Below are 24,821 nucleotides of genomic sequence, written 5' to 3'. Positions count from 1 at the left end.
AGGTTCATGGAGGTCAAAGGTTAAAATATTTGCTTATTGTTTAATGTGGAAGAAAGAGAATTTGCTTTGTCGTCATTTATTTCTTACTTTCAGTACAAGTAAAGGAAAAGAAACTTTTTCACTATATATATATCACTTAATGCAACAGTTTTAAATTTAAGTTGGCTTCACTACTGTGTTCTAAGACTTCTAATTTCCCCATAAGGTATTTAAGATCATTACACACAAAATTGTGCTTTGGAGCATATTATGTAAGCATAAGCATAATTAGCTTATTTTCATGCATAAAAAATATGTTAATGTTCCATTTTGTTCAGAACATCATACATAATGATATGAAAATAAGAAAAATAATGGCAAAAAATTTCATATTTGTTTTAAGGTGGTGCTCTACAGTTTTGTAATTTGCATAGGGTTAGAATTATAAAGAAAAAGAATTTCCCAGGGTTTCCACACTGGTTGTACTGGCTGTTTAAAGAGACATTGTATATATTAGGTATTTATTGTTCAAAGAACCTTTAATTCCCTTTATTTTGGTATATAATTGATGGGTATAATATGGATTATAGAGTTATACAGCTTGGCCTTACTACAGATGTGCAACTCTCAAAAACTGCTAGCTCCACTTGGTCATTTTCACTTTCTGGACTTCAGAGGTAAATTTAAAAAAAGAAAAAGAGCTAATAACTTTTTTAAAATTTTATATATTTGATAATTCATTCATTGCACTTTCAAAGCTGGTATTGTCTAGTGTTGCCAAGTTCATTTTCCCATTTTTAATAACTGTAAAGATAATGTACTTTAGACTAATTCAGGCTGATTTTTTGAGCACAAAGTAGCAGTCATTTTAGTTAGCTGTGTGCTTTGATCATGTCCAGTTTCCACAAGTACAATATCCAGATCATGTACAGTTTCTACAAGTACAATATCCAAAGAAATTTCAGCCACATTACATGAAAGTAACATAGAGGTATACCAACAGTCTCTCAATTGTGCATGTTGCAAATGTAAACAACTTCACATTACACCCAAAACTCTCTCAGAAATTCATAATATCAGGGTCAGGGGTTTGATACCCACCAAGACCAGCTGCCTGATTTTGTCCTTAAGACAAAGACAAAGCTTTTGCCATTTTCTCTGCCTGACAATAGCCAATAATGTGTTAAAAGTACAGTTTGAACCAACATCTTTATGATTAGATCACCTTAATCAGGAAATGTGTTCAGCAGTTGGAATTCAGGATTATTAGGAATATCAACATTGAAGGTAGAGGGTAGATGGATAAATACATGAACCAAATGTATTGCTTAACAATTCTAGTGTTTAATTTTCCTTTGGGATTTTCTGCATATGTTGCAAGGTTGCCATAGTAAGGATAATTTTCTGGTCTATGATTAAAATATTTGGAAAAATTTCATTTTAGCATTCAGTAATATTTACCACACTCTTATTTGAATCTGTACTTCAGTTGCCTTACATGTCCCAAGTAGGCATCATTGTGTACTTGTCTTGACTAAAAATATGTGTACCAGAACAAGAACTTCAGAACTTAACTAAACCGTTTGTCAGCCTTTGATAAAGCTCATCCATTTTCTTGATTTTTTTCAAATGAAGAGTTCTCTTCAGGACTTTTTACATACCATAGAACTTTGTACATGCCACAGGACTTTGTACATACCATATTTAGCACAATACCCACACGTGTTTTAATGCAGGTGCAGTATGGGATGCCGGTAGTAGAAGAGAAGCTTAAGGTTGTTGAAGCCAGTCTGATGCAATATGTTAGTTTTGCTTCAGCCAGACAGGTGCTCAAAATGGCCATGTCTGTTCATCTGACTAGCCAGGCTAAGCTTTGGGGCAATGTTAAAGACAGATTCAGTTTCACTCCACATTTTGAAAGGACGTCATTGAGGTTGAAAAAACAGTGTTTGCTTGGAACCTTAGAAAAGATATTGCCTCTAAGGCCAGTGGCAAAGGTCAGTTAAGTATTTATTTTTCTCACTTAAGTCTATCAAACTGTGTATCCTTAATTTAAGAAATGCAGCAAATGAGCATAACTCTTTGTTTGGTCTTAGGTGGATGGGGATCATGGATGATGAAGTCATAGTCACCTTTTGCTACATTTGATGTAAATACATACTCACAGAAAGGAAAGAAAAATCGTGCTAATCAGTCCTCTTAAACAGGGATGTAGAAATATTAAATATAATATGAAAGGGTAGTTCCTGCATCAATCACACCTACTTGGTTTGTACCATTGTGATCCTTTACACATTTACTGATTTTGTAAACATTGGCAGGCAGTAAACTAAAATTAGCCATTTACACGTATAAAGGTTTGCTGGCCTGGGAGGGTAGTGAACCTGCAACCTTTGGATTAGAGTCTGATGTTCTACCAATTGAACTAGAGCACTGCTGTAGAACCTAGAGGAAACTTGTGTCTTAGGATGGGCAGTCATGGTGTTAAAATTAATTGTGATCATTTTTTTGAGCATTGGTCAGTTTCACTTAATTGGCCATTTAATCAATTTAGTCAAGTATTGGTAAGTGTCAGATAATTGACAAATGAATCAATGATAATTTTTGTGATTAAGTTAAAATATAGTTGGCACCATGCCATTGCTACCAGCCCTCTATGAAAAATAGCCCTGGTTTTTGCAAGGCATCCTATACACAAGTAAATCAGTTATTAATTCAACACTGATTTATTTACAGAAATTGATGTTAAGTCATGAATTGTATTTGATTTCCAACACTAATGGTCAGTCGTATGTACATGTAAGAATAAAGGATCAATGCTGCGACTATTGAGATGTAAAGCTAGTCTTCAGATTCCAGTTTGAGTTGGAATATGCCTTGCACTGCTTTCAAAGGCAAAACCCATCTCAGAATGAATACAGTCATGGCTTTTTTGGGTTGCATGGATTGTACTGATATATTCCTTTTTATTCTGCCAACATGTCATGCAGCATTATTTGATGTTTCTTTCACAAAAGCATGACTCAGTTAGGAAGTGAAAAACTCAGATATTTCATAATGCTTTCCCAAACTTTTAACCTTAATGCGTCTTGAAATGTTTACAAGTTTACTGTAAAAGGAGGTATTTGACCTGTAATTCATGCTTCAGTGTCTTTGTTGAAGTTTTGTGTTTCAGGTTCATTTGTGGACTGCAATTCCATGATTCAGTCATGAAACTTGATAATTGAATGCATCTGTTTTAGTACTATACTCTCACAACCAAATTGATTACTGTGACCTACATTTGATATTTTACTAACATTAGTCAAATAATTGTTTTTATGACCACATAGATCCTTCCATTCTGTAAAGATCTGTGCCAACTCAAAAGGTCTCTTGGACTAGTGCAGTTGGAATTAGGAATAAATATGGCAAAGGTCCCATATTTATGGCAATGGCAAAGCTCCAATATTAATGGCAATGGCAAAGGTTCCATAATAATGGCAAAGGTTCCATATTAATGGCAAAGGTTCCATATTAATGGCAATGGCAAAGCTCCAGTATTAATGGCAATGGCAAGGGTTCCATATTAATGGAAAAGGTTCCATATTAATGCTTATACTTGCATATTAGTGGTGCAACGATATGTCCAAAACCATATTACGATATACCAAACTCATATTGCAATATGCATTGCAATACAGTAATACGTAATGAAAACAATAAAATAATCACTATAACATTTACTAACTGAAAAATACAACATCAGTAAGTGATATTACCATGTCAAACTTGAAATGGTAGTCAGCTGAACATATAAAATTGACTTAATAATGAAACAAGTCTACAAACACTTAAAAATGGTAAAATTACCAGCAAATAAAAATCTCACTGCCATATCTAGTCTGTTTTAATCTAAATTTCACAGGAACATTGTTTTAAATGTCTCAACACATTTGAACTATTTTTTAAATTTTTTTTAGCAAGATGTTAAATAAGTTAAAGCATTTTCTTAAGGAAATTTAACATTTCAAAAACATCTAACTCATAGATGCCTCTGTAAGGTAACAGTTAGGCCAATGAATCAGCTTCACACCTATATTGATATTGTCTGGCAGTTATGGGGCTGATATCGCCTATTCATTGTAACCGTAGAAATTGTGCTGAGGAGTCTTTGCACACATGGTGTACATTTGATAAACTTACCAGTATTTCTCACAGCTGTTGAGGTAGCACCGGCTGAAGGATTCTCTTGGCAACATGTACATGCTATTTCTGGATAAAATCCTGCATTTGGCAACTTGTAAATCCACATGGAATAGTACAGTCCTTTGTCCAGTGATCATTTGAATTTCATGCTTTAGATATGACTGTTACTAAATACCGGTAAGCGTCTACACTGTATGCAGGTGTTCAGGAAAGATTTGGATGCAGCAGAATTGCACATTTTAATAAACGGGTGACAGTAGAACCAAATATCGTCTATCAGTATCAACACAGATTGGCAGTTTGATTTATCAGACAATGTCTCCTGCTGTAATAAAGACCCTCTTTGGACAGCATCAAAGTTGCATGACTGCATAGCCTTTTCCTGGCTACTTGTGCAAGTAGTAGAAACTTATACTGTTGAGCTTTCCAACATTTCAAAGGATCCTCATCCAACATTATTAGGGATTCATTCAAAACAAGTCAACTCATGCTTCACTCTCTGAAGTCTGGATTGGGTACATTTCATTTAGTAATTTGGAATAGGACATAAACATACGAGTTAGAGAGAAATTATGAATTATTATTTATAACTGGAAAAATATCCCCAGGTCTTGACTTGCTACCCTCCCCCAGTTAAACTTTACAGTCTGCACCATCCACAGGAATTTCCATAACAAGACTAGATACTGTTTACTAAACACTATAGTCTTGTTCTGGAAATTACTGTGGATGGTGTATAGTGTAAACAGGATATTGTCTTGCTTTGGGAATCTCAGGTTGTTGTGTATTTTAAACTGTAGTATATAGTTGTGATATAGGAATCCTTGGATTGTGGCAAAGGTTTATGAATGGTATGGGAATCCTAGGGGATGGTGTATATTGTAAATTATAGTGCAGTGATCGGCAACCTATTTTACATAGCGTGTCACTTTTTTCCAGATTAATTACAAAATGAACGAGCAATTGTGCCACCAGTAAGAAAGCAACAATTAAAATCAAGATTTTTGGCTTCCCTTTCACATGCCACACAAAACACGCGTGCCATAGGTTGCCAAATCCTGCTATAGTGTATAATCTTGATACAGGAATTCTTGAGGATGGTGTTGGTTGTGAACAGTTTATACTCTTGTTATGGGAATCATGGGGGTGGGGTGGATTGCATAGTGTGCAGTCTCGTTATGGGATTCCCAGGCAATAATAATAATAATGATAATAATTACTTTATTTAAAGAAGAAGCTCATTTGGTCAAGTGATATATATGTAGTGCACAATATTTTACAAGATGAGGTGTCTTTAGACAACAAATGCTGTTAAAAACTAGACAGTTGATCTACTGCTATAGTAAAAAAATGCATAAGGCATTTGGGGGTTGGTGTGGGTTGTAAACAGTATACAATTCTTGTTACAGAATCCCAGGTGATAGTAGGGGTTGTAAAAACTATACACTCTTGTTATAGTAATCCTTGGGTGGGTGGGGTTGTAAACAGCATACAATTTTTGTTATAGGAATCCCTGGGGATGTGGGGGGGTTGTAAATAGTATACAGTCTTGGTACAGTAATACTTGGGGTGTGTGTGTGTGCATTGTAGACAGTATACAATTATTGTTACAGGAATCCCAGAGGATGGTAGGGGTTGTAAATAATATACAATCATGCTACATTACTCGGGGGGGGGGGGGGGGGGGGGGCAGTGGTAAACAGTATTTAATTCTTGTAATAGGAATCCCTGGGGATGATGTCCATTGTAAACAGTATAAAGTCTTCATACAGGAAACTCATGGGTGGGTTGTGGGTTATAAACAGTATACAGTCTTGTTATAGGAATTTCCTGGGTATGGAGTGGGTTGTAAACAGTATTTAATTCTTGTTATAGGAATCCCTGGGGATGGTGTAGGTTAACTTCCACATGGAATGCTGTGAAAGATATTCCTGCGAAATCTAACTTTTGGACAAAAACTGATTAAAAATTATTTAGTTATTTACTAGTGTATTTTAATGTGTTAAGTACATGTAATCCTTTGTAAGACTGCAATGATTCTTAGATTTTCAGGCGAGCAGATGTTTTTGGTTGAAATTTGCATACCCAGTAATTTCTCAAGTCCTCTAAATATTGTGTCAGTTATTAAGTGTTTTATGTTTACTGGCCCTATCTAATGAATATCTCTCCCTGGTGTTTGCATCTCACATCCCAAGTTTCTCTACTTATTTTATCAGTGGTGTAGCATGTAAATTGCCAGTTTCCCTGTCAAGATATCTGTTGTTATCGACAACAATTCTGATGGCAACACAATGTCTTTCACAGGGTGTCAGCTCTGGTATGAGCTTAATCATTCCACTTTACTTAAAGTTTTTGGATTGCAACTTATACAAGAATTAACATATATGATAGCAAATTCATCTGCAGTAAGGTACTAACCATTTAATTTGGGAGGTGCGATTTTCTTCTGAGCTGAGATATTTTGTTTATCACAAGATAATTGTTTTTTTTTCCTCTCAAAGAATATAATGGATATAATATGAAGTTATTTTGCTATAAATCAGAGTAAGATATTTCATCAGTAATTGACAAATGGAATTTTTGTTTAAAAAAATATCAGGCCCCTGTCAAGAACATTAAATTGATGTTCCCTAGTATAATTGCGGTATACCATAGTATGTATCACGATATGTTCAGTAGGGCCTAACCCGAAATCGCCTCGGATATTCGCCTGAGCCGAATATCCCGTTTTTTGGTACTATTCGGAAGTATTCGCCTCAGCATATAATACGCGCACAAATGGTTACAAGTAAAATAATTAATGAATATCGAACTTCTAAAAAAAAGTTTTTTAATACATAATAATTTAGTTAAAAATAAATTATAATAACACAAACAGTTAACATTCCATTGGACTTCATGAATCATTATTGATGTCGCACCTACTACTCGGTTCGTGCCTGGATCTGGCAAATAGTACATCCAAATACTTGGATTCGGTACTCAGGTGAAAATTATCTACTCGGTTAGGCCCTAATGTTCAGATAAACTAGCACAGAAAACTTTTCATGATATCCAGCTCTAGTATAGTGTTGTGTTATGGGAATTCCTGGAAATGGTTTAGACTGTAAACTGGAGTATACGTATTGTTTTGGGAATCCATGAGGATGGTGTAAATATCAAGTCTTGTTATGAGAATCCTTGTGAATGGTGTATATTGTACATGCAGTATGCAGTCTTGTTATGGGAATCTTTGTGGATGTTGTAGATTGTACACAGGAGTATACAGTCATGTTATAGGAATCCATGTGGATGGATATAAATTGTATACTGTAAAAAAATTGTGTTAAAAGGTATCACTGGGGATGGCATAAATTGTAAACAGGATAAAGGAATTTATAGAGCAACCTGTGGGGATAGTGTAGGTTGTAAACAGTTATGATCTTGTTAAGGAAACCTGTGGGGATAGTGTAGGTTGTAAACAGTTATGATCTTGTTAAGGAAACTTGTGGGGATGGTGTAGATTGTGAACAGTTATGATCTTGTTAAGGAAACCTGTAGGGATGGTGAAGATTGTAAGCAGTTATGATCTTGTTAAGGAAACCTGTGGGGATGGTGTAGGTTGTAAACATTGATGATCTTGTGATAGAAACCTGTGGGGATAGTGTAGATTGTAAACAGTTATGATCTTGTTATGGAAACCTGTGGGGATAGTGTAGATTGTAAACAGTTATGATCTTCTTAAGGAAACCTGTAGGGATTGTGTAGGTTGTAAACAGTTAATGATCTTTTTAAGGAAACCTGTGGGGATAGTGTAGATTGTAAACAGTTATGATCTTGTCAAGGAAACCTGTGAGGATAGTGTAGATTGTAAACAGTTATGATCTTGTTAAGGAAACCTGTGAGGATGGTGTAGATTGTTAACAGTTAATGATCTTTTTAAGGAAACCTGTGGGGATGGGGTAGATTGTAAACAGTTATGGTCTTGATAAGGAAACCTGTGGGGATGGTGTAGATTGTAAACAGGTATCGTCTTGTTAAGGAAACCTGTTGGATGGTGCAAGATTCATGATATCAAACGAAAAAAAGTAATTTATCTTGAACAGTATGGAGGAGTTGTATTACATAATCCAACTCACAGAGCATGACACAGGATGAACTGAAGTTACTCTCTATATTTGCTTACGAGTCCAACTGCAATCTGCACTGACCCAGATCTGCCATTGCATAATGCACCGATATCTGGGTATGTGCAGTTCGTTAAGAGTGATCAGTATTACAAACAACATAGACCTAGATCTGCAAGCACATTATGATATGGCAGATCAGGATCTTCGCTGTGTGCATTTCTACTCAACTTATAGGTGAGTATTACGGTATATGCTGAAATTACTTTGTATTGTTCTTATAAAAAGTCAAATCCCTTACACAGTTCAAATGTTAATCCTTCACTGTACATGGCTGACTATAAAGAATCTGCCAGTTTAATTAACACAATAGCAAACAGGAAACTAACTCTGCCTTCTAAACTTTCCTGCCTCAGCAGGTAATTTGAATCATGTATGTTTGATGTACAACTCCTTCATCCAATCATGATGGATGAGTTTCAGTTATAACTTGGCATTTTATACCCTTGTCTGTGGCCTTGTATGTTCATGTGTCATTTTTTTTAGCTTTGTCTTTCAGATATATATTTTTTTAAAATTTTTTTCTTTTGATTGGGTACAGATTCTGTTTACACTGAAGATAGATTCTATGTATTGGTATGTAATTTTTCTGACCAGAATGGTTGACTAATTTTCAGCTTTGAGATAACACTGAGGCAGGTGTATATGGTAACTCCACAAGGAAGTGTTTATTGTTGAAGTATAGAATTTGTGGTGTGTGTTGATGAGGGTCTAAACAAGGGAGTACAGGGTTGGAAAATTCATACAATGCCACTACTTATGCTTAATTGATAGTTTCACAGCATTACAAAAACTATTTTTTTCTTTCATAGTTGATATTTTTAAAAAATGCCAGAAGATGTTATGTGCCAACAGAACTATGACTTTTATGTTCCAATAACATAATTCTTCCAATAAAAAGCACCATCTCTCTCTCTCTCTCCCTCTCTCTCTCTCTCTCTCTCTCTCTCTCTCTCTCTCTCTCTCTCTCTCTCTCTATATATATATATATATATATATATATATTTATGTGTGTTCAGGAATTTTCCCTTCTTTAATATAAATTTTTTCTCAGTAAACCAAACTGTATACCAAAACAAATTTTGATATCAAATTTGAAATTTCATTTATGTGCATTAAAATAAAACTATAAAACTGAAACTCAGTTCAAACTTGGAAATATATCTAGCTGCTAAATTCCTTGACATGAACAGATTAATTATGCTTAGCAGAAACTGTAGTGGGCTGATCTGTGAGACTGAGACCCAGAAAATGCCTCAAAGGCATACAAGTTTAAAACAATATTTGACATGCAATTGCCAACACAGATCAGGGCTGACATGAGGCTCATCTGAAGTTTTTGCATCATACAAAAGAGCAAGGTTTTAAAGTGAATTATGTATTAAATGCCTTTAGGCAAGCCATTGAAAAAAGTCTATGTATATCAGGTTATTATGTAATTGTGATTGATGCTGTTCATTTGTATACATGATGAATAGAACATTGTTTGCTTGTCTTGTTAATTAAATATGAGAGCTTTATTACCATTTGGTGACCTCGCTTTTGATGCTTTGACAATGGAGAGTTAGATTGACTGAATGACATACCCTGAAATTTTGATTTTTTATGGAAATGGATCACTACAGACCTTAATGGGACACGTCAACATATAAAACCCTTTATATCTTTCGGTCACAAGGGAGTGGGGACTCCTCAAAGGTTACCTGTTTATGTAGCTGGGGGCTTGCAAGGGGCCCACATATAAAGAAATTTTAGATCTTGTATATTTACTAAAGATGAGCATTATGTGTTTACCTTGCAAGAAATGGATTCATTAACACAAACCACATTAGTTAAAAAAATAAACAAAGAAAAGACAGACAGTTCTCCATGCCTTCCTCAAGCCAGGCATTTGAACTGTGAACATCATGAACTATATGGAGTATCATTCATTATTCAAGTGGACTTGTACTCACATGAGAAACGTATCTCGTTTCTCATATGTTTTTAGTGAAGAGGACTGTATTTCTATGTGCAGAAACTGTATTTATGTGACAGGATGTGATTTCAAATGAAGCATATATTGCTTATCTAATTCTTCATTAAATAAATGTATTTAAAACAAAATATAACAGCTTTCTTAATTTTTTTGCACAGTTATACAGACAGACACTGATGCCCTCCCCCTCTCTCTCTCATGATGTAAGCACTTGGAAAAAGTTGTTTTTTTATATCTAAAAACCTTGGTAAACCAAACACTTCTCAAAACCAAAAATTAATTTGGGTCTCAAGTATTTTTTGTTTCCAGGGTTTCGGATATTTTTCATGTTAAGGGTACTGAATGTTTTAAGCAGTTATACTCTGTTGCATATTTTTCCTTAAAGATGAATGTAAATATTGCATTAGTTGAACAACCAAGTTCTGTAAATGATGGGCGTTTTCCATAGTGTCTGTATTCATTCCACATTTAAGTGTCAATTTATCTAATTTTTTCTTGGGGGAATACCAAAATGTAGTATAATATTGTCTGGCAGTGTCAGCTCATATTTCTGTGCAAATTCATAACTTGGTAAAATGTGCACCATTTATATTTGGAAATGTCAGCTTTAGATTTACATCAAGATTTTATTCTGAAGCTTATGGGAAAAAAATGTGATGCAAGATGTGAGAGTTGTTAAAAGAAAGTAATCTCTATGGACCATATGCAAAGATGACTGCAAAAGTGGCTTTCGCTTTGAAGACAGATTCATCTCAGACCGTCATTTTTTGTGAAATTTGTATTGGCATAAGGATGAAGTGCTAACTAATCAACCTTTGAAACAAAAAAAAGGTCAGTGCAGGCATGTTCATTGGTTTCAGATAATATAGCAGTTGGTTTAGAAGAAATTACTAATAGCAAAAATCCCATGGCCCACACTATTTAGTCATTATCAGTTCCTGAACAAGTAGACTAGTTAGCTCTGCACACAACACTAATCTGGTTACTATGGGAACAAGTCCAGAAGAAAGATATTAGTTTCCCCCACTGCAGGCCCTCTCTGGGCAGACAGATATTGCACAGTAAATCCAGGATGAATATTTAAACCAGGGTCATAGCATACAATTTAGGGCAAGCCATTGTGGACAGAATTTGGAATTTTCTGTACTAGAAACAAGGTGTTCTAATATTGGTGTTACAAACAAGGTGTTCTAATATTAGACAATTAGGCATGTGTGAAAATGTATCTGATTTTCTATTAGGAGATTATTTTTAGCTCTCCTGGTGAATGACATGAAGAGCTTATGCAATGAGCCTGAATCCCTTATCCATCTGGCATTCATTAGCAGTTTCTTCTTTCTACTCCTCCTAAACTATCTGGAGGAAAACCATGAGGTCTAGTTGACCCTAAATGCACCTTGATCACCAAATATGGTCACTATGGCAGTTGATTTAAAAATCTTGGTATTGCTACTGAATTATTAGATGATCATATCGATGTGGGGTTTCATAGATGATCCTAAATGAAAATGGTGCTTTTATGGCTAATGCACCTGAACAATCACACCAGGGAGTTTTCACTTATATGCTTTTTGTGATATGTCCAGCCTTTGGTAGAGAAGGTAGCCCCATGGATTCCATCTCCACTGTGTCTCCATCGATCTGGCCATCCACCTTCCAGCTGCTATACTGTCATGTTATGTCAGATCTACGCCCATTTGTCTACTTGCTTGGCATCCTTATTCTAATGATAAAAAATGTAGTAGTTACATTCTCGGAGCAGACAGTTCAGAGTTTTGAATTTTCCTATTAGTTTCTTGTACTTATTTTCCCAAAAAGTACCATTGAGGTTGGCTAATGTTGGCCATATGATTTTCGTAATCTTAATTTGGTTTTGTGTCACTGTTCTTGTCACCAGCAGCATGCCCACCCTGTTTGTCTTTTCAGGGCCACAGTTTTTGCCTGAAGATGGCTTTATCGGGTCAGAATGAAAGCCCTTTTTGATAAGTGTGTGTTGTATATGCTATATTGGGGGGGGGGTGTACTGCTATGTTTTGCATGTGGGTGCTATGCTGTGTGTAAGCTATCGATGTATATGTTCATTTCTGGGTACCAGGCTGTGTGTGAGCTATAAATGAGTTTCTCTTGGGTTCTAGTGTTGGGGATAGGGGTGGGTTGTCTTCGTTGTGTTGGGGTTTGGGCATTGTGTTTTATTTGTATATTTGGGGTGGCAAGTCCTAAGATGGATTATTGGGCTCTTCCTTGCTTTTGTCTTTCTAGATGTTTATCCTTCCCGTATTATTTGTTGTCTTCTGTCATTTACTTCCCTGTTGTTTTTTCCTGCTTCCTTCCTAGTGTCTTCATTATTCTCTGCCCTGGTAGCTTGTTTCCAGCTTCTCCCAGTGAGATTTTCATTTTTTTCTGTTGTCTGCCTTGTTTGCCCTGTTTTCTGTGCTGTTGCTTATGTTCCTTCACCTGATTGTTCATTTGGGTCAGTTATCTTTAATTGCCTCTATTATTTTGTTCATTACATTTGCCTTTTCCCTGTTCATTATCCTTGTGTTATGTTACCTAAAGGTGTGATCAGTATGTTTGGTCTTGGTGTTTTATTGTGTTAATTTTTTCAAACTTATTATTATTATTATTATTATTATTATTATTATTATTTCCCCTGTTCATGTGACCTTCAGTCTGTCTTTTCTACATAGCAAAAGGGGGTGGGGGGTCCTGTTATCTTGCTTAAATATTAGTTCTCACCATGGCAGGACTAATGGGAAAAGCATTGCCAGTCCCCATCTTTTTGGGTTTGCACTGATTGTATGTTTTGTCCCCTCTTTTTTTGACTTTTCAACTTTTGGGGTGGTGGTTGTTGATTTTTCTATTGATTGCTTTAACATCTAGAGTTATGTTTTAGGTGTTGGTTCTGTTTACACATGGTAATTAGTTTAATCTCTCTTGGTTTGTCTCTTTGACAAAAGAAATGTTATGGTCATTAGGTTTAGTAAGATTGGGAGCATTATGTTTAAATTTTGTGTGCATTTTTACCCCCTGCTTGCCTGACCTTTTGTCTTTTCTCTTTGACAAAGTGAGTCTGAGGCAGGAAGGGGTGATATTTTGTTGAAGAACTAGTTTTTGCCATAGTGGGTATAGTATTATCAGTTCTTCTCCCCCGGCTTTGTGTTTTTTAAATTTTCTCTCTTTTCCCTATTTTTGTTAGAACTTTCAGGATGTTTATTATATGTCCTCCCATGTTTTTGTTTTAGGCCTTTTGTAAGTCTGAGTGTATGATTTGTTCTTGTACATATGTGTGTATGTGTTTGTGTGTGTGTGTCCTTTCCTAACCATAATAGGGCAATGTTTAGCATATGTTTAGTATTTCCTGAGTTTGGCTGTTGTACTTGTTTACCCCTTTCCTGTACTTTCCTGCACATCCTTCCACTTGGGATCTACCTGTTCTTATTCTATTTGTATCATATGGATTTTTGAAAGTCAGATATATTATTTTCCTATTTGCTTTGTTTTGTCTATTGTATTGGTGTTTACCTGTGGTCGACTTGTCCCACAATTCTTCTCATTTTGTGTTAACAAAATATTTCAGGATTATGTTATTTATTTCTTTAATACTGTAGGCAGTGTTTTTAAATATAGGTTCATTGAGGTTGCATTCTGCCTCTGCAGCCACTTTTTTGTTTCATGGAACTAGGATGTGAGAATGTATCCATTGAACTTTTTATTGGCTTGCCCTATTTGTTTAAGTGATATCTTGCATGATTTATCATGTTGGGTATTCTTTTGATTGATCAGATACCAAGGATTGTAATTTTGCTATGAATTCTACAGTGTAGAATGCACACTCATCCAGTAATCTTCTTCCAAGCAATATATTTAGTTGTGGAGTTACTACTCCTGCTGGGGACCCAAGTGGTCTAAAGCGGTCTCTATTACGGATCACTGCCATCTCACCTCTGTCTGCGTGGATTCGAGTCTCGGATTCAGCTAATGTGGGTATGTGAGAAAGCTTACCAGTAGCTTCTTGTGGGTCAGTGGTTCTTTCGGGGGTTTTCCCCGGTTCTTCCTCCGCTAGTAATAGCTGGCCGCCATGTATAGCCTATCATGTGCTGAAAAATGGCATTAAACCCAACAACAACAACTACTACTCCTGCTGCTGTTTTGTTGGGGGTCTGCGTATATTTGTTTCTCAGGTTGAGCTGTGGTCTGTATAGTAGAGAAAAAAACTACTAGCATGTGTGTTGTTGTAAATTAATTAATAGGCTATTTACAGTTTTTATTACAAACTTTAGATGTTGAAAATGTTGATCTTATTAGAGACTAGATAGTAGATTAAGTGGCTCTAATTAGGAACAGTTACTTGTACGTGATTCTAAATGAAATTGTTACTTTATACTTAAACTTTGATAATCTTTGCCAGCCCTCTACACCTGAAATACATTTATTTTACATTTATATTTTGCTGCAGAGCTTCAAAGTGAGTGTGGACAGAAATGTAGTATTTATTTACATGTTAACAAATCAGCTTCTTGAAAAACCATTATTGTGAGATCAAAGGTTTAATTTAACATATGAAACGTATTTGCATATCAGAACATTCAAGACAGCTAAAAAAAAATAAAATATCAGGATGTCTTTTGTGAAGTCTGCTAACTTAAGAGCCAAGGTTAAATTGGGAGGGGAGGGGTGATTTGAATTTGATGTTGTGGAAAGCAACCATTCGGTATATATCCTAAAAGTTTGTTTGCTCTACTTGCTTATTTGCCACATAGCAGCCACCACCTCAACATATATCTGATGAACACTTGAATGATGCCTTTTGATATCATGGTTTCTTCTTTCAACATGTTGTCGGTATGAGTAATAAAGGATTCTGCCTTATAGTGATGCCTTAAAAAAATGAAGCACTTTGTACAAAGACCTTCATCGCAACATGGTTACTATATGCAGCAGTAAAATTATTTTTATGTACAGCATTGATGTTTTGGGTCTAACACCATTTTTAGCACACAGTAGGCTTTAGATGGTGACCAGTATAACTGGTGGAGGAAACTGGGAAAACCTAAAAAGAACCAGCATTCTAAAGCTGCTGGCAAGCTTTCTCACATCCCTGCATTGGCTGAGCCCAGGACTTGAACCCACCAGGATAGAGGTGAGATGGCATTGATCGTTAGAGGCATGCACTTTAGATCACTTGGCCACATGGGGCCCCAAGAGATTCCTGTTAAATATGGTGTTGACTGTAGCCATTCTAGGTCACTTTCAGGCTGTTAGGTCAGTGAAATAAAGAAACCTATTATTGGCTATGTGAAGACTTAGAATAAATCACCTTTAGCAAGATTCCATTTATAGCCAAACATACATTTGTTGCAAAATTTGTAGCTCTTTAAGTAGGTGTAAAGTGCTTAAAATAGATTAAGTAGTTAACTTGTAATTTGGAATTAATTAGCTTGTTAGGAAATATTTTTCAGGTAATTTCCCACTTAATATAACATTTTTAAAAATTCTAGTAGACATTAAATCTTACTATTGAGCGTGAATGGATTGAGGATACATGGCTATCGGTCCGTTCAAGGGACTCTCATCACCAACTTCTGTTGAGCATCTCCTTTATGATTGAATAAGTAAGGTAATTCGTTTAAACTTGATTTCTTATATTACTGAACATCAGGCTGGATGTATTGTTGGTTTTATTGCCAATAAACAAAATTATCCTTATGACCTCTTATGCTGGTCTTTTATTCAGACAAGCATTTTATCAGTAGAATTGCTCTGGCCAATCTGTCAACACCTAAGTGTGGAAACATCCTGTGATATATACACTGAATTACTTATTGCTTGTGCCATTTTGTCATCATCATTGTTGTTGTTGCTGTTAATGATTATAACTTGAGGTTACTCTTTGAAATTATTATTATTGTTGTTGTTATTATTATTATTATTATTATTATTATTATTATTATTATTAATATTATTATTATTATTATTATTATTATTATTATTTCCTGGAGCTCTAGTATAAGAAGTGAATAATTTTATACTAGAATTAGGCTATTTATTTCTTCATTTATTTATCTGAGGTGCAATTTTTATATTTTATTTTGTGTATTATTTATTTATTTATCTATTTGTTATGAAATGTTTGTCTTGCCTTGTTTTTCTACATTTACAAATTTCAGAGAAAATATTTCCCATTGCTGATTTTTGCATGTATGTATCATGTAAAGCGTCAGTTTGATTTCTTCCTGTGTAAAGAACACAAACAGAAATTCATTCCAGTATTTAATATGTGGATAAACACGAGTTGTAACTTCTGTTTTTATTCTTTCTTACTCACTATGTAATGAACCACTCATTTGTTCCTATTAATTAGTCTGTGTTGCTTTTGTGGTGCTGGTTTTTCAAATATTAGAAACTATGATGCCTTTTCTACCATCAGAAAATCAGTTTTGTGTGGAAAATACAGATTTGTGTCCACATTGGCTAACAATACAAATTTTACTCTTGGTTACATTGCATGATCTATCATCTTATCTTTCATTCTGGATGCATAGTTCACAGTGGTACTCAGCCAAGATTTTGTTTACAGAGTAAAAACTGCCAGAATTAAGTATGGTTTATATTTCAGTTCAAACTATGGCAGTGAAATCAAGTTCTGCTCACAAAAGTTCATATTATTCATCACTGTAACAGTGCATGAGACTAAATCAGTATACTTTCAGATGTGTGAATCCTTTTGTAAAGTAGTCAGTTTAAATTATGAAGGAAGGATCCCAGGGGCAGATGGGGGGGGGTCATTGCCCCCCCCCACACACACACACACTAAAACATGAGTATGAAACAACCAGAATGCTCTCCATATAAGTTTTCTTTGCTTTGATGGTTAAATCATGCAGTGGAAACACATAAGTACATGGGCTTTGCCCTCAGGACCACCTTCAGCAATCCCATGCCACAGACCCCTTGTCTACTACTTTATGCCCCACCCCAACTCATATTCTTGGATCCCTCACAGAACCTTAAGGGTCTTTTTTCTTTTTGGCTGCTGTGTTCATATGAGTTTTACTATAACAAATCAAGGTTTTCATGTCCTTGTGATTCAAGTTTATTTTGCCTCTCAGTTGGATAAGACATTTTCTCCCTGAAAGGGGCAGGAAAATATTTTATAACAGTTACATAAAACCCTATTTAGACTAATGTAATACAGCATGGGGAATCTGTTTGAGAAAAGCCAAATCAATATACAGGATATCCAATAATTGTACTCCTGAATATTTACAATAACTGTTCCAGTATAGGATACCTGGTAATACTCCCCACCTGCGATACGTGTCTACCAAACAGTATAAAATACCCAAACCAAATAAGGAATGATTAAAAAAATGTTTACAATACTCTGGAACTTTGCTCAGGAATAGTATTCCAGTTGAGATTAGAAATGCCCACTCTATTTCCTTCTTTCAAACACAATATATCTAGCGGCTTCAGAGATGCAGTTAAAATTATTTTGTATGAGGGCCTCAAGGAAGAATAGTTCTTCAGCTGATTGTGTTACCCTTTTTAAATAATGTTATTATTATTATTAGTAGTAGTAGTAGTAATAGTAGTAGTAGTAGTAGTTGTATACAGTCCTGAGACAAAATTTGGTTGCCATGTATCTTTCCTCATCCAAATAACACTAAGCTCAAGATCTGTATTTATGAATTAGGTGCTGGAGGTCAGGTCCTTTGTTTAGGACATGGGATGGTCAGTCTCATGCACAGAGGGCCCAGACAGGGTGACTGACTAGTGATTACTCATACAACATCCATAAAACTTGTCAGTAAAGGCTATTCACTTGTAAGTCAGGTCCAACAGAAAGGCTCAGATCTGCTGGTACATAATGCACCAGCATTTTAGGGTCTGTGTTGTTTGCTGTATTGATTAGTTCTAACAAACTGCACAGATCCAGAACTCCTGGCACATTGTGATGGCAAATCTGTTTCTGCGCATTTCACTGTTGGATGGGACTTGTGAGTATGACAGTAAGACATACTTAATGCATGACAGTTGGCTTTTTTTTATCCTTCCTTAAGGCCATTTTCAAAGTAAAGCTGGAATTCCCTGGATGGGCTATAAATTGCTGTATTGATTGATGTTATCAGAGACTGTCTCCATGCTGAATAGATCTCTGGTAGATCATTATGAAACAGAGAGAGGAAGCAAGAATGGAGAGAAAAGTTTAGAAATTAAGTAACTTAGCAGATAACATGAAAAGGTATTTATTGTGCCGTCTTATACAACAATGAAAGAAATGCTAAAATTTCTCAAACGTAAATTTATGTGAGGAAAAATCTAGATTGCAATGAGAACAAGTATGAGAATGAGGGTAAATTTTCCAAATTGTTCCAGTGAATGAATTGAAATAAAGGACTTTAATAATTACTTGTATTTATCATACCATACTGTAAATGAACAATGAAAGAAAATATCAAATTGCTGAAAGACAAAGTTGAATTAGAATAAAGGAAAAACAACACTAACTTTGAACACAATGGATGAAATTGATATTGCTTGTACAGTCATCCATATTCATTATTTTGGCAATATTTTGCAGCTATTAATTCCACAAAACTCATTCTAACACAATATAAAGATGTCCTAGAAAATAGGGCAGTGTAATATTTCCATGTAAATTTAGAATGGATTGTTGGAAAGTTTTGCATTTTCAAAGCATGAAATAATGAGTTTTCTGCTAAAGCAGTGGAATCTATAAGCAGTTAGATTTACGTCAGACTGTCCAGCAATATTCTGAAGATATTGTGTACATATACATTTAACAAGATCCATAACTATAGATAATGTATTTACTTCCTGTCCTGCTCGCACAAGGATCTAACATGTCAGATTAAAATTGATTCAAACTAGTATTTTAAAAAAAACATGACATCACTGTCCAACATGTAAAAATGAAACTGTTAAGTATTGAAAAGATGCGAGGATGATTACATGGAGTCAAAAATCATTGGCTGCATTTATCTTTATTGACGATTGAACATTATTTTTTTTAAAAAGAAATAAGAAAAATGCACGTATGGAATCACATGAAACTTGAGGAAAGAGAGAGCTGATCCTAATTGACAGACATTATTAACATTGTATAAAATGTTATACTTCTGCATATGCAGCACACCATACACCTGCAGATACAAAAATACTGACATAAAAATGTTGGAGAAGGATCACTGCTACTGAGCAGAGAATATTCTATAAAATCCAGATTGTGCTCACTGTCTGATGTCAGGGCTGACTGGCTTGAAATTTTTGGATGTAATTCTCTTTCATATGTTGGGGCCCAGAGTGGTCGAGTGGTCTAAAATGCTCTCCATTACGGATTACTGCCATCTAACCTCTGTCTGCATGGGTTTGAGTCTCGGATTCAGCTAATGTGGGTGTGTGAGAAATCTTGCCAGCAGCTTCTCGTGAGTCATTGGTTCTTTCCGGGGTTTTCCTGGGTTCTTCCTCCACCATTAATACTGGCCGTCATGTATAGCCTATCGTGTGCTGAAAAATGGCATTAAACCCTACAACAACAACAACAACAACAACAACAACTTTCATATGTTATGATTCTGAGGTGGTTTCACTATTTTAAAAATGGTCCCAACTCGGCAAAGACAGCCCATGTTCTGGAAGACCTTTGTCAGTGATTGGTGTGTGGAAGGTGACTGATGACGATGCTTGATACACAGAGGAAAAATTTCCATTATCACATGCATTAACTTGCCATCTGTTTTTAATATATTGAAGAGTCATTTGAAGCTCAGAAAGGTTTGTTGAAATCGCCAAACACCTACTCACCAGATGTGATGAGCGTGATCTGGGATATTTGATTGATATAATAAAGTATGGATCAGAGAAAATTAGCAGAATCCACAAAGTGGTTTATGTAGTCACACTGTCAAGAGAGTTTTGTATAAAAAAATCAGCAAAAGCCCTGTTAGGCAAGGTTTATGTGCCTGACTCTGTTTGTGTCACTGGATCTTTTTATGCCTCCAAAGTGTTGCCAAAAGTTGTGGAACGTTGCTGAGCCTCCTGTCTTCGCACAGGTACCTGAGGTATCAATATACTTCAAAACAGTGCACCAGCTTATAAATCATTATCATAATAGACTTTGGCACATTCTCCTTACAGCTTTGCTTTAGTTCAAAGGGAATTTTTGCTGAATGTCGTTATCCAAGATTTGCTTAGGGGAAGACAATTTGAAAGCTGCCATACTGCTTTCCATTGTATAAACCATAACAAAAAGTAATTACAAAAGGGTGTTTAATAATTGGATGATCTGACTAAGAAAATGTCTAGAGATTCATGAAGAGTACTTTGAGGGGATGCAGTGATGTATTATCCACCAATAAAAAACTTTGTTGTACAGCAAACAAATATTTAGATCGTGTTAAATATCACTTGTATAATATTACCATAGTTACATTGCAGGCAACTGCTCCAGAGGCCTAAGTGGCTAGTGTGTCCACCTTGGATGCAGGAGGTCATGGGTTCAAACCCCAGCTGAGTCATACCAAAGACTTATAAATATGGTACTAGCAGTTGCCTTGCTTGGTGGTCAGCTTTGAGAGGTTACTGTTAGGACTGGTCAACCTGTTGTCAGGATAATGTGACTGGATTGTGCATGATGCTGCATGTCTGTGGCTTGATGCCCCAGTGCTAGACATCACTATAAACTGACACACTGCAGATATCGTAGCGATATGACTGAAAAATTGTTAAGACTACATTAAAAATCCAAATCACAAATACATACACACACACACACATGTTGATGGCAGGCTGTTGTGATTTATGTTTCAGTATTGTAGCAGTAGTTGTTAGACGGTGATAGCCAAACAGCCTGTTTATATCTGATGAAAAATAAATAGTTCTACACAGGGAAGATAATAACTGAATACATAAAACAATGATGTGGTAAAAGGCATGAAATGATAATCTTTATATAGAACTGGTTTATTGACAAGCACATTGATTACAACAAGAAGAAAAAACATTAAGGAAAAATATAATTATTAATGGAAAAAATAAATATTACAATTGATGAACTGAATTGATTATTAAAGTTCACTGCATTTAAATGTTGAAAACAACCTATAATATGTAGCCATATTCTTTGTGCCATACTGCTGTAAATTATCAGAATTATACCTTTATCCTTTTTCTTAAACACTGAGCATGAGAGACACCTCACACAAGATTGTGAAAGGGGTCTATTGTTCTGCTTTATAGTTTTTGTTTTCTTGATATGTTGGTTTCCTTGGCTAACTCATCAATTTCCCTTTGTCTTCATTCAAACTTGCCATCTCACTGTAAGTCATTACTCAACTTTTTATACACATTTAAATTATTGTTGATGTCTGGCTTTTGTAAGAGCATAATTCTGTGGATACATTTGCAAAATCTTAACAAATTAAATACACTTTCTTCTGTCAGGAGCTTGTACACAGATTCGAACATTCAAAAAGTTGAAACATTCTGTGTAGAGTAAATCATTGGATCAAAAATAACTCCTCACAAACTTCTTGTGGCCGAGTGGTCTAAAGCGCTCACCGTTCCAGATCACTGCCATCTCACCTCTGTCTGTGTGGGTTTGAGTCCAAGGCTCAGCTAGTGTGGGTACGTGGGAAAGCCTGCCAGTAGCTTCTCGTGGGTCAGTGGTTCTTCCTTAGGTTTTCCAGGGTTCTTCCTCCACCAGTTATATTGGCCGCCACGTATAGCCTATCTTGTGCTGAAAAATGGTGTTAAACCCTTTTAACAACTTGCACAAGACAATAAGGCATAGTGGCTAGACACATGGAGCCTAATTCATTGATCCAGATTCAGGCAATTGATTATGGATATTCCATTTTCCTCGGTATTTTACAGTGAATCAAGCTTTCACAGTGCCTAAACTAGCTTTCATCAAATCAGCAGTTTGCACAGTCTGTTATTTTATACCTTCAAATAGCATTGGAGTTCCTTTTAACAAATTTCCTAACTTTTCCCTAATTTGTAACAATTTACACTATTATACTTTTTCTATCACCTTGTATGTGCGTGTGTTATATATATATATATATATATATATATATATATATATATATATATATATATATATATATATATATATATATATATATATATATGTGTGTGTGTGTGTGTGTGTGTGTGGAGAGAGAGAGACAGAGTTTCCCCACTTGATACATGATACATTTCTGCAGTCAGGCTGGTTCTCCATCAATAGATTTCATGAAGCATACTCAACATAATTGAACACCAGGCCAGGCTAGCTGGTCTGAAACTTTTATAATTAATCTGCTTGTCTTAGTGATGCCAGTTTTATTGATCTTAGATTTGTGCCATGTAATTAATAGGTGGATAAATTAGTGGGTTACCTTTAATATTGTTTGATTTGAGTTTTATAACAATAATACTTTAAAAATCCTTTCTAGTTCTTTCAGCAGTAACTCTTGAATAATACACTGGTATCACAAGTCAAATTGTATTAAGATGTCTAGTTACTATAACTTTGATTTTCAGTTTCCCCATATGTAACCTCACTTTATGAATCTTGTTTATAATGGTACTTATTGATTTTTTTTTTCTTTAGGATGTCTGTATACAGCCCACAATATGGGACCTCTGTCTTACCAGGGAGACACAATGTACACTCTCACTAAACCCACAGATCTTGCTAAAGGAAACTATTGTATTAATACTATAACATAATTAAATGGTGTAAATGGAATTGTTAAAGCCAGGTGAGAAAAAAATGTGGATGTGGATTTGAGTAAATCAAAGCTTAGAGGAAATAGAACTAATATGATTATCAATGTACCCTCAGGGAACCCCAGGAAGTTTATTCTCTTTCTGATACTCAATTAGAAAACCTGTATTGGCTTTTGTCAGCTAGGTAGGAATGCTAAGTGAAATATTGAATATGAAGTTGAACAGGAAACTATAGTGACTAAATTCTACCTGCAGCGATAAAGCACTGTAGGTAAATTTAGTGGCCTGGGAGAGTACCTTTGATGGACAAATGCTATTTCATTTCCATTGTTACCTGTGATTTTGCCTGCATGTGATTGAAGTCAACACACACTAAATTATCTTAGTGTATTTGTAACTGATAATCCATAACAAGGTTTGTTAAAACAAATACAAAAAAAAAAAAGAAAATAAAAAGATAAGGTTAGCATAATAATTGACTTTGCAATCTGTTGTAAGACTACCTGTGAAATCCATTCATGAGTGATTTCATCAGGGAGGAGGATAGTTTTTGGAGAAAAAAAATACCACCCTTGGTAAAAAGGGTGAATTAATAAAAAAGAAATCCAATATATAATAACCATGAATCAAAATTAATAGAGGATTAACTGTTGAAAGTTCTGAAAGTACTGAGATAACTAACAAATATTTATTTATCATTTCTTTTTGTTATTGCAATTTGTATAACACATCAATACGGGTAGGAGGTACAGAGAGTTTTGTTAATCATTTGTTATTCTCTCAGTTATTGTTACCCCTTCATCACTATTTGCTATAAATATTAATTTTGCTTTTTTTCATTAGAAGAATTTTTTCAGACTGTTTTAAAATGGTATTATCTTCATAATTTATTGGTTGGGTGATAGTTTACATAGGGTTATGTTCTTAAAATACCTTATTAGCCTGTTTTGCAAAATGGTCAACTGTTAAAATATGGGTGAGAGATATCAGGACATCATGGGGTTCTTGTTTAAATAATGAAGGTGCAGATAGATAGCAAAGACAAATTCTGTACATAAATCAGTAGATCAAGCAGTCCATCAATTGGTCAATGAGTCATCCAAGCAATCAGGGTTTTTATGATGCAGTTGATGTTATAGTCCTCCACCAGGTAAGATAAACAATGAAATGGCTGATCAACATCATTAATAAATGCAGAAGCAATTTCATGAGTAATGAAATATTTGTTATATTACAAGCCATTTATAAAAAAAAAAAATGTCTTTTTCACCAGTATGCAAAATACTTGGCTGAAAATGACACACACACATACATACATACATACATACATACATACATACATACATACATACATTTTACATAGATTCTTGTTTTATCATCTTGTTAATGGCACTGATTTTGAATTTCTGGAAATGTAATTTTTGATGTAATGATAATATTGACAATTTTAATATTAGAGGAAAAATATATTTTCTAATAATACTACATGTATGTAAAAACAAGTTTCTGGTTTATATTTTTTTTCTTCAGTCCTGATAGATCCTTTGTCTAATTTAGGAAAGGTAGAACTGTATCAGTGGCATGTCTTACAACTCTGTGGTCTCAAGCTGTGTAAGAGAAAGAAGTGAAACCACAAGTTGAGTAAAAAATAAATAATTTATTTTCTTATAATACAAACTGAAAACTCAAAGACACTGACAGTATTGTGAATTAAATTCCAAATAATCCTAAATATTCTATCACAAGTCCAAAAGTATAGAATGTTCCAT

At 35.0% G+C, this 24,821-nt stretch overlaps 1 protein-coding gene across 4 annotated transcripts in view; it reads left to right on the top strand.

Annotated features, from left to right (window-relative positions):
- Nucleotides 1–24,821, top strand: part of LOC149785692 (COMM domain-containing protein 9-like) — a 72,062-nt gene that overhangs the window by 5,841 nt on the left and 41,400 nt on the right. The window contains exon 1 of one of the 4 annotated variants that reach the window (XM_089979543.1): nt 1,722–1,976. The exons of 1 other annotated variant lie outside the window; for it this stretch is intronic. In XM_089979543.1, coding sequence (XP_089835669.1) covers nt 1,728–1,976 — 249 coding nt within the window. In that variant the 5' untranslated portion in view covers nt 1,722–1,727. Of the gene's footprint in view, nt 1–1,721; nt 1,977–15,307; nt 15,452–22,919; nt 22,989–24,821 lie in introns of those variants that run through there. 2 more of the 4 variants (XM_089979544.1, XM_089979545.1) reach the window with 2 other exon arrangements.

Source organism: Sinohyriopsis cumingii, chromosome 13 (genome assembly GCF_028554795.1).
Source record: "Sinohyriopsis cumingii isolate HCF-2022 chromosome 13, ASM2855479v2, whole genome shotgun sequence".
Taxonomy (NCBI): domain Eukaryota; kingdom Metazoa; phylum Mollusca; class Bivalvia; order Unionida; family Unionidae; genus Sinohyriopsis; species Sinohyriopsis cumingii.
The sequence above is the reverse complement of the archived record's forward strand: the minus strand, read 5'-3'. Positions and strand labels throughout refer to the sequence as shown.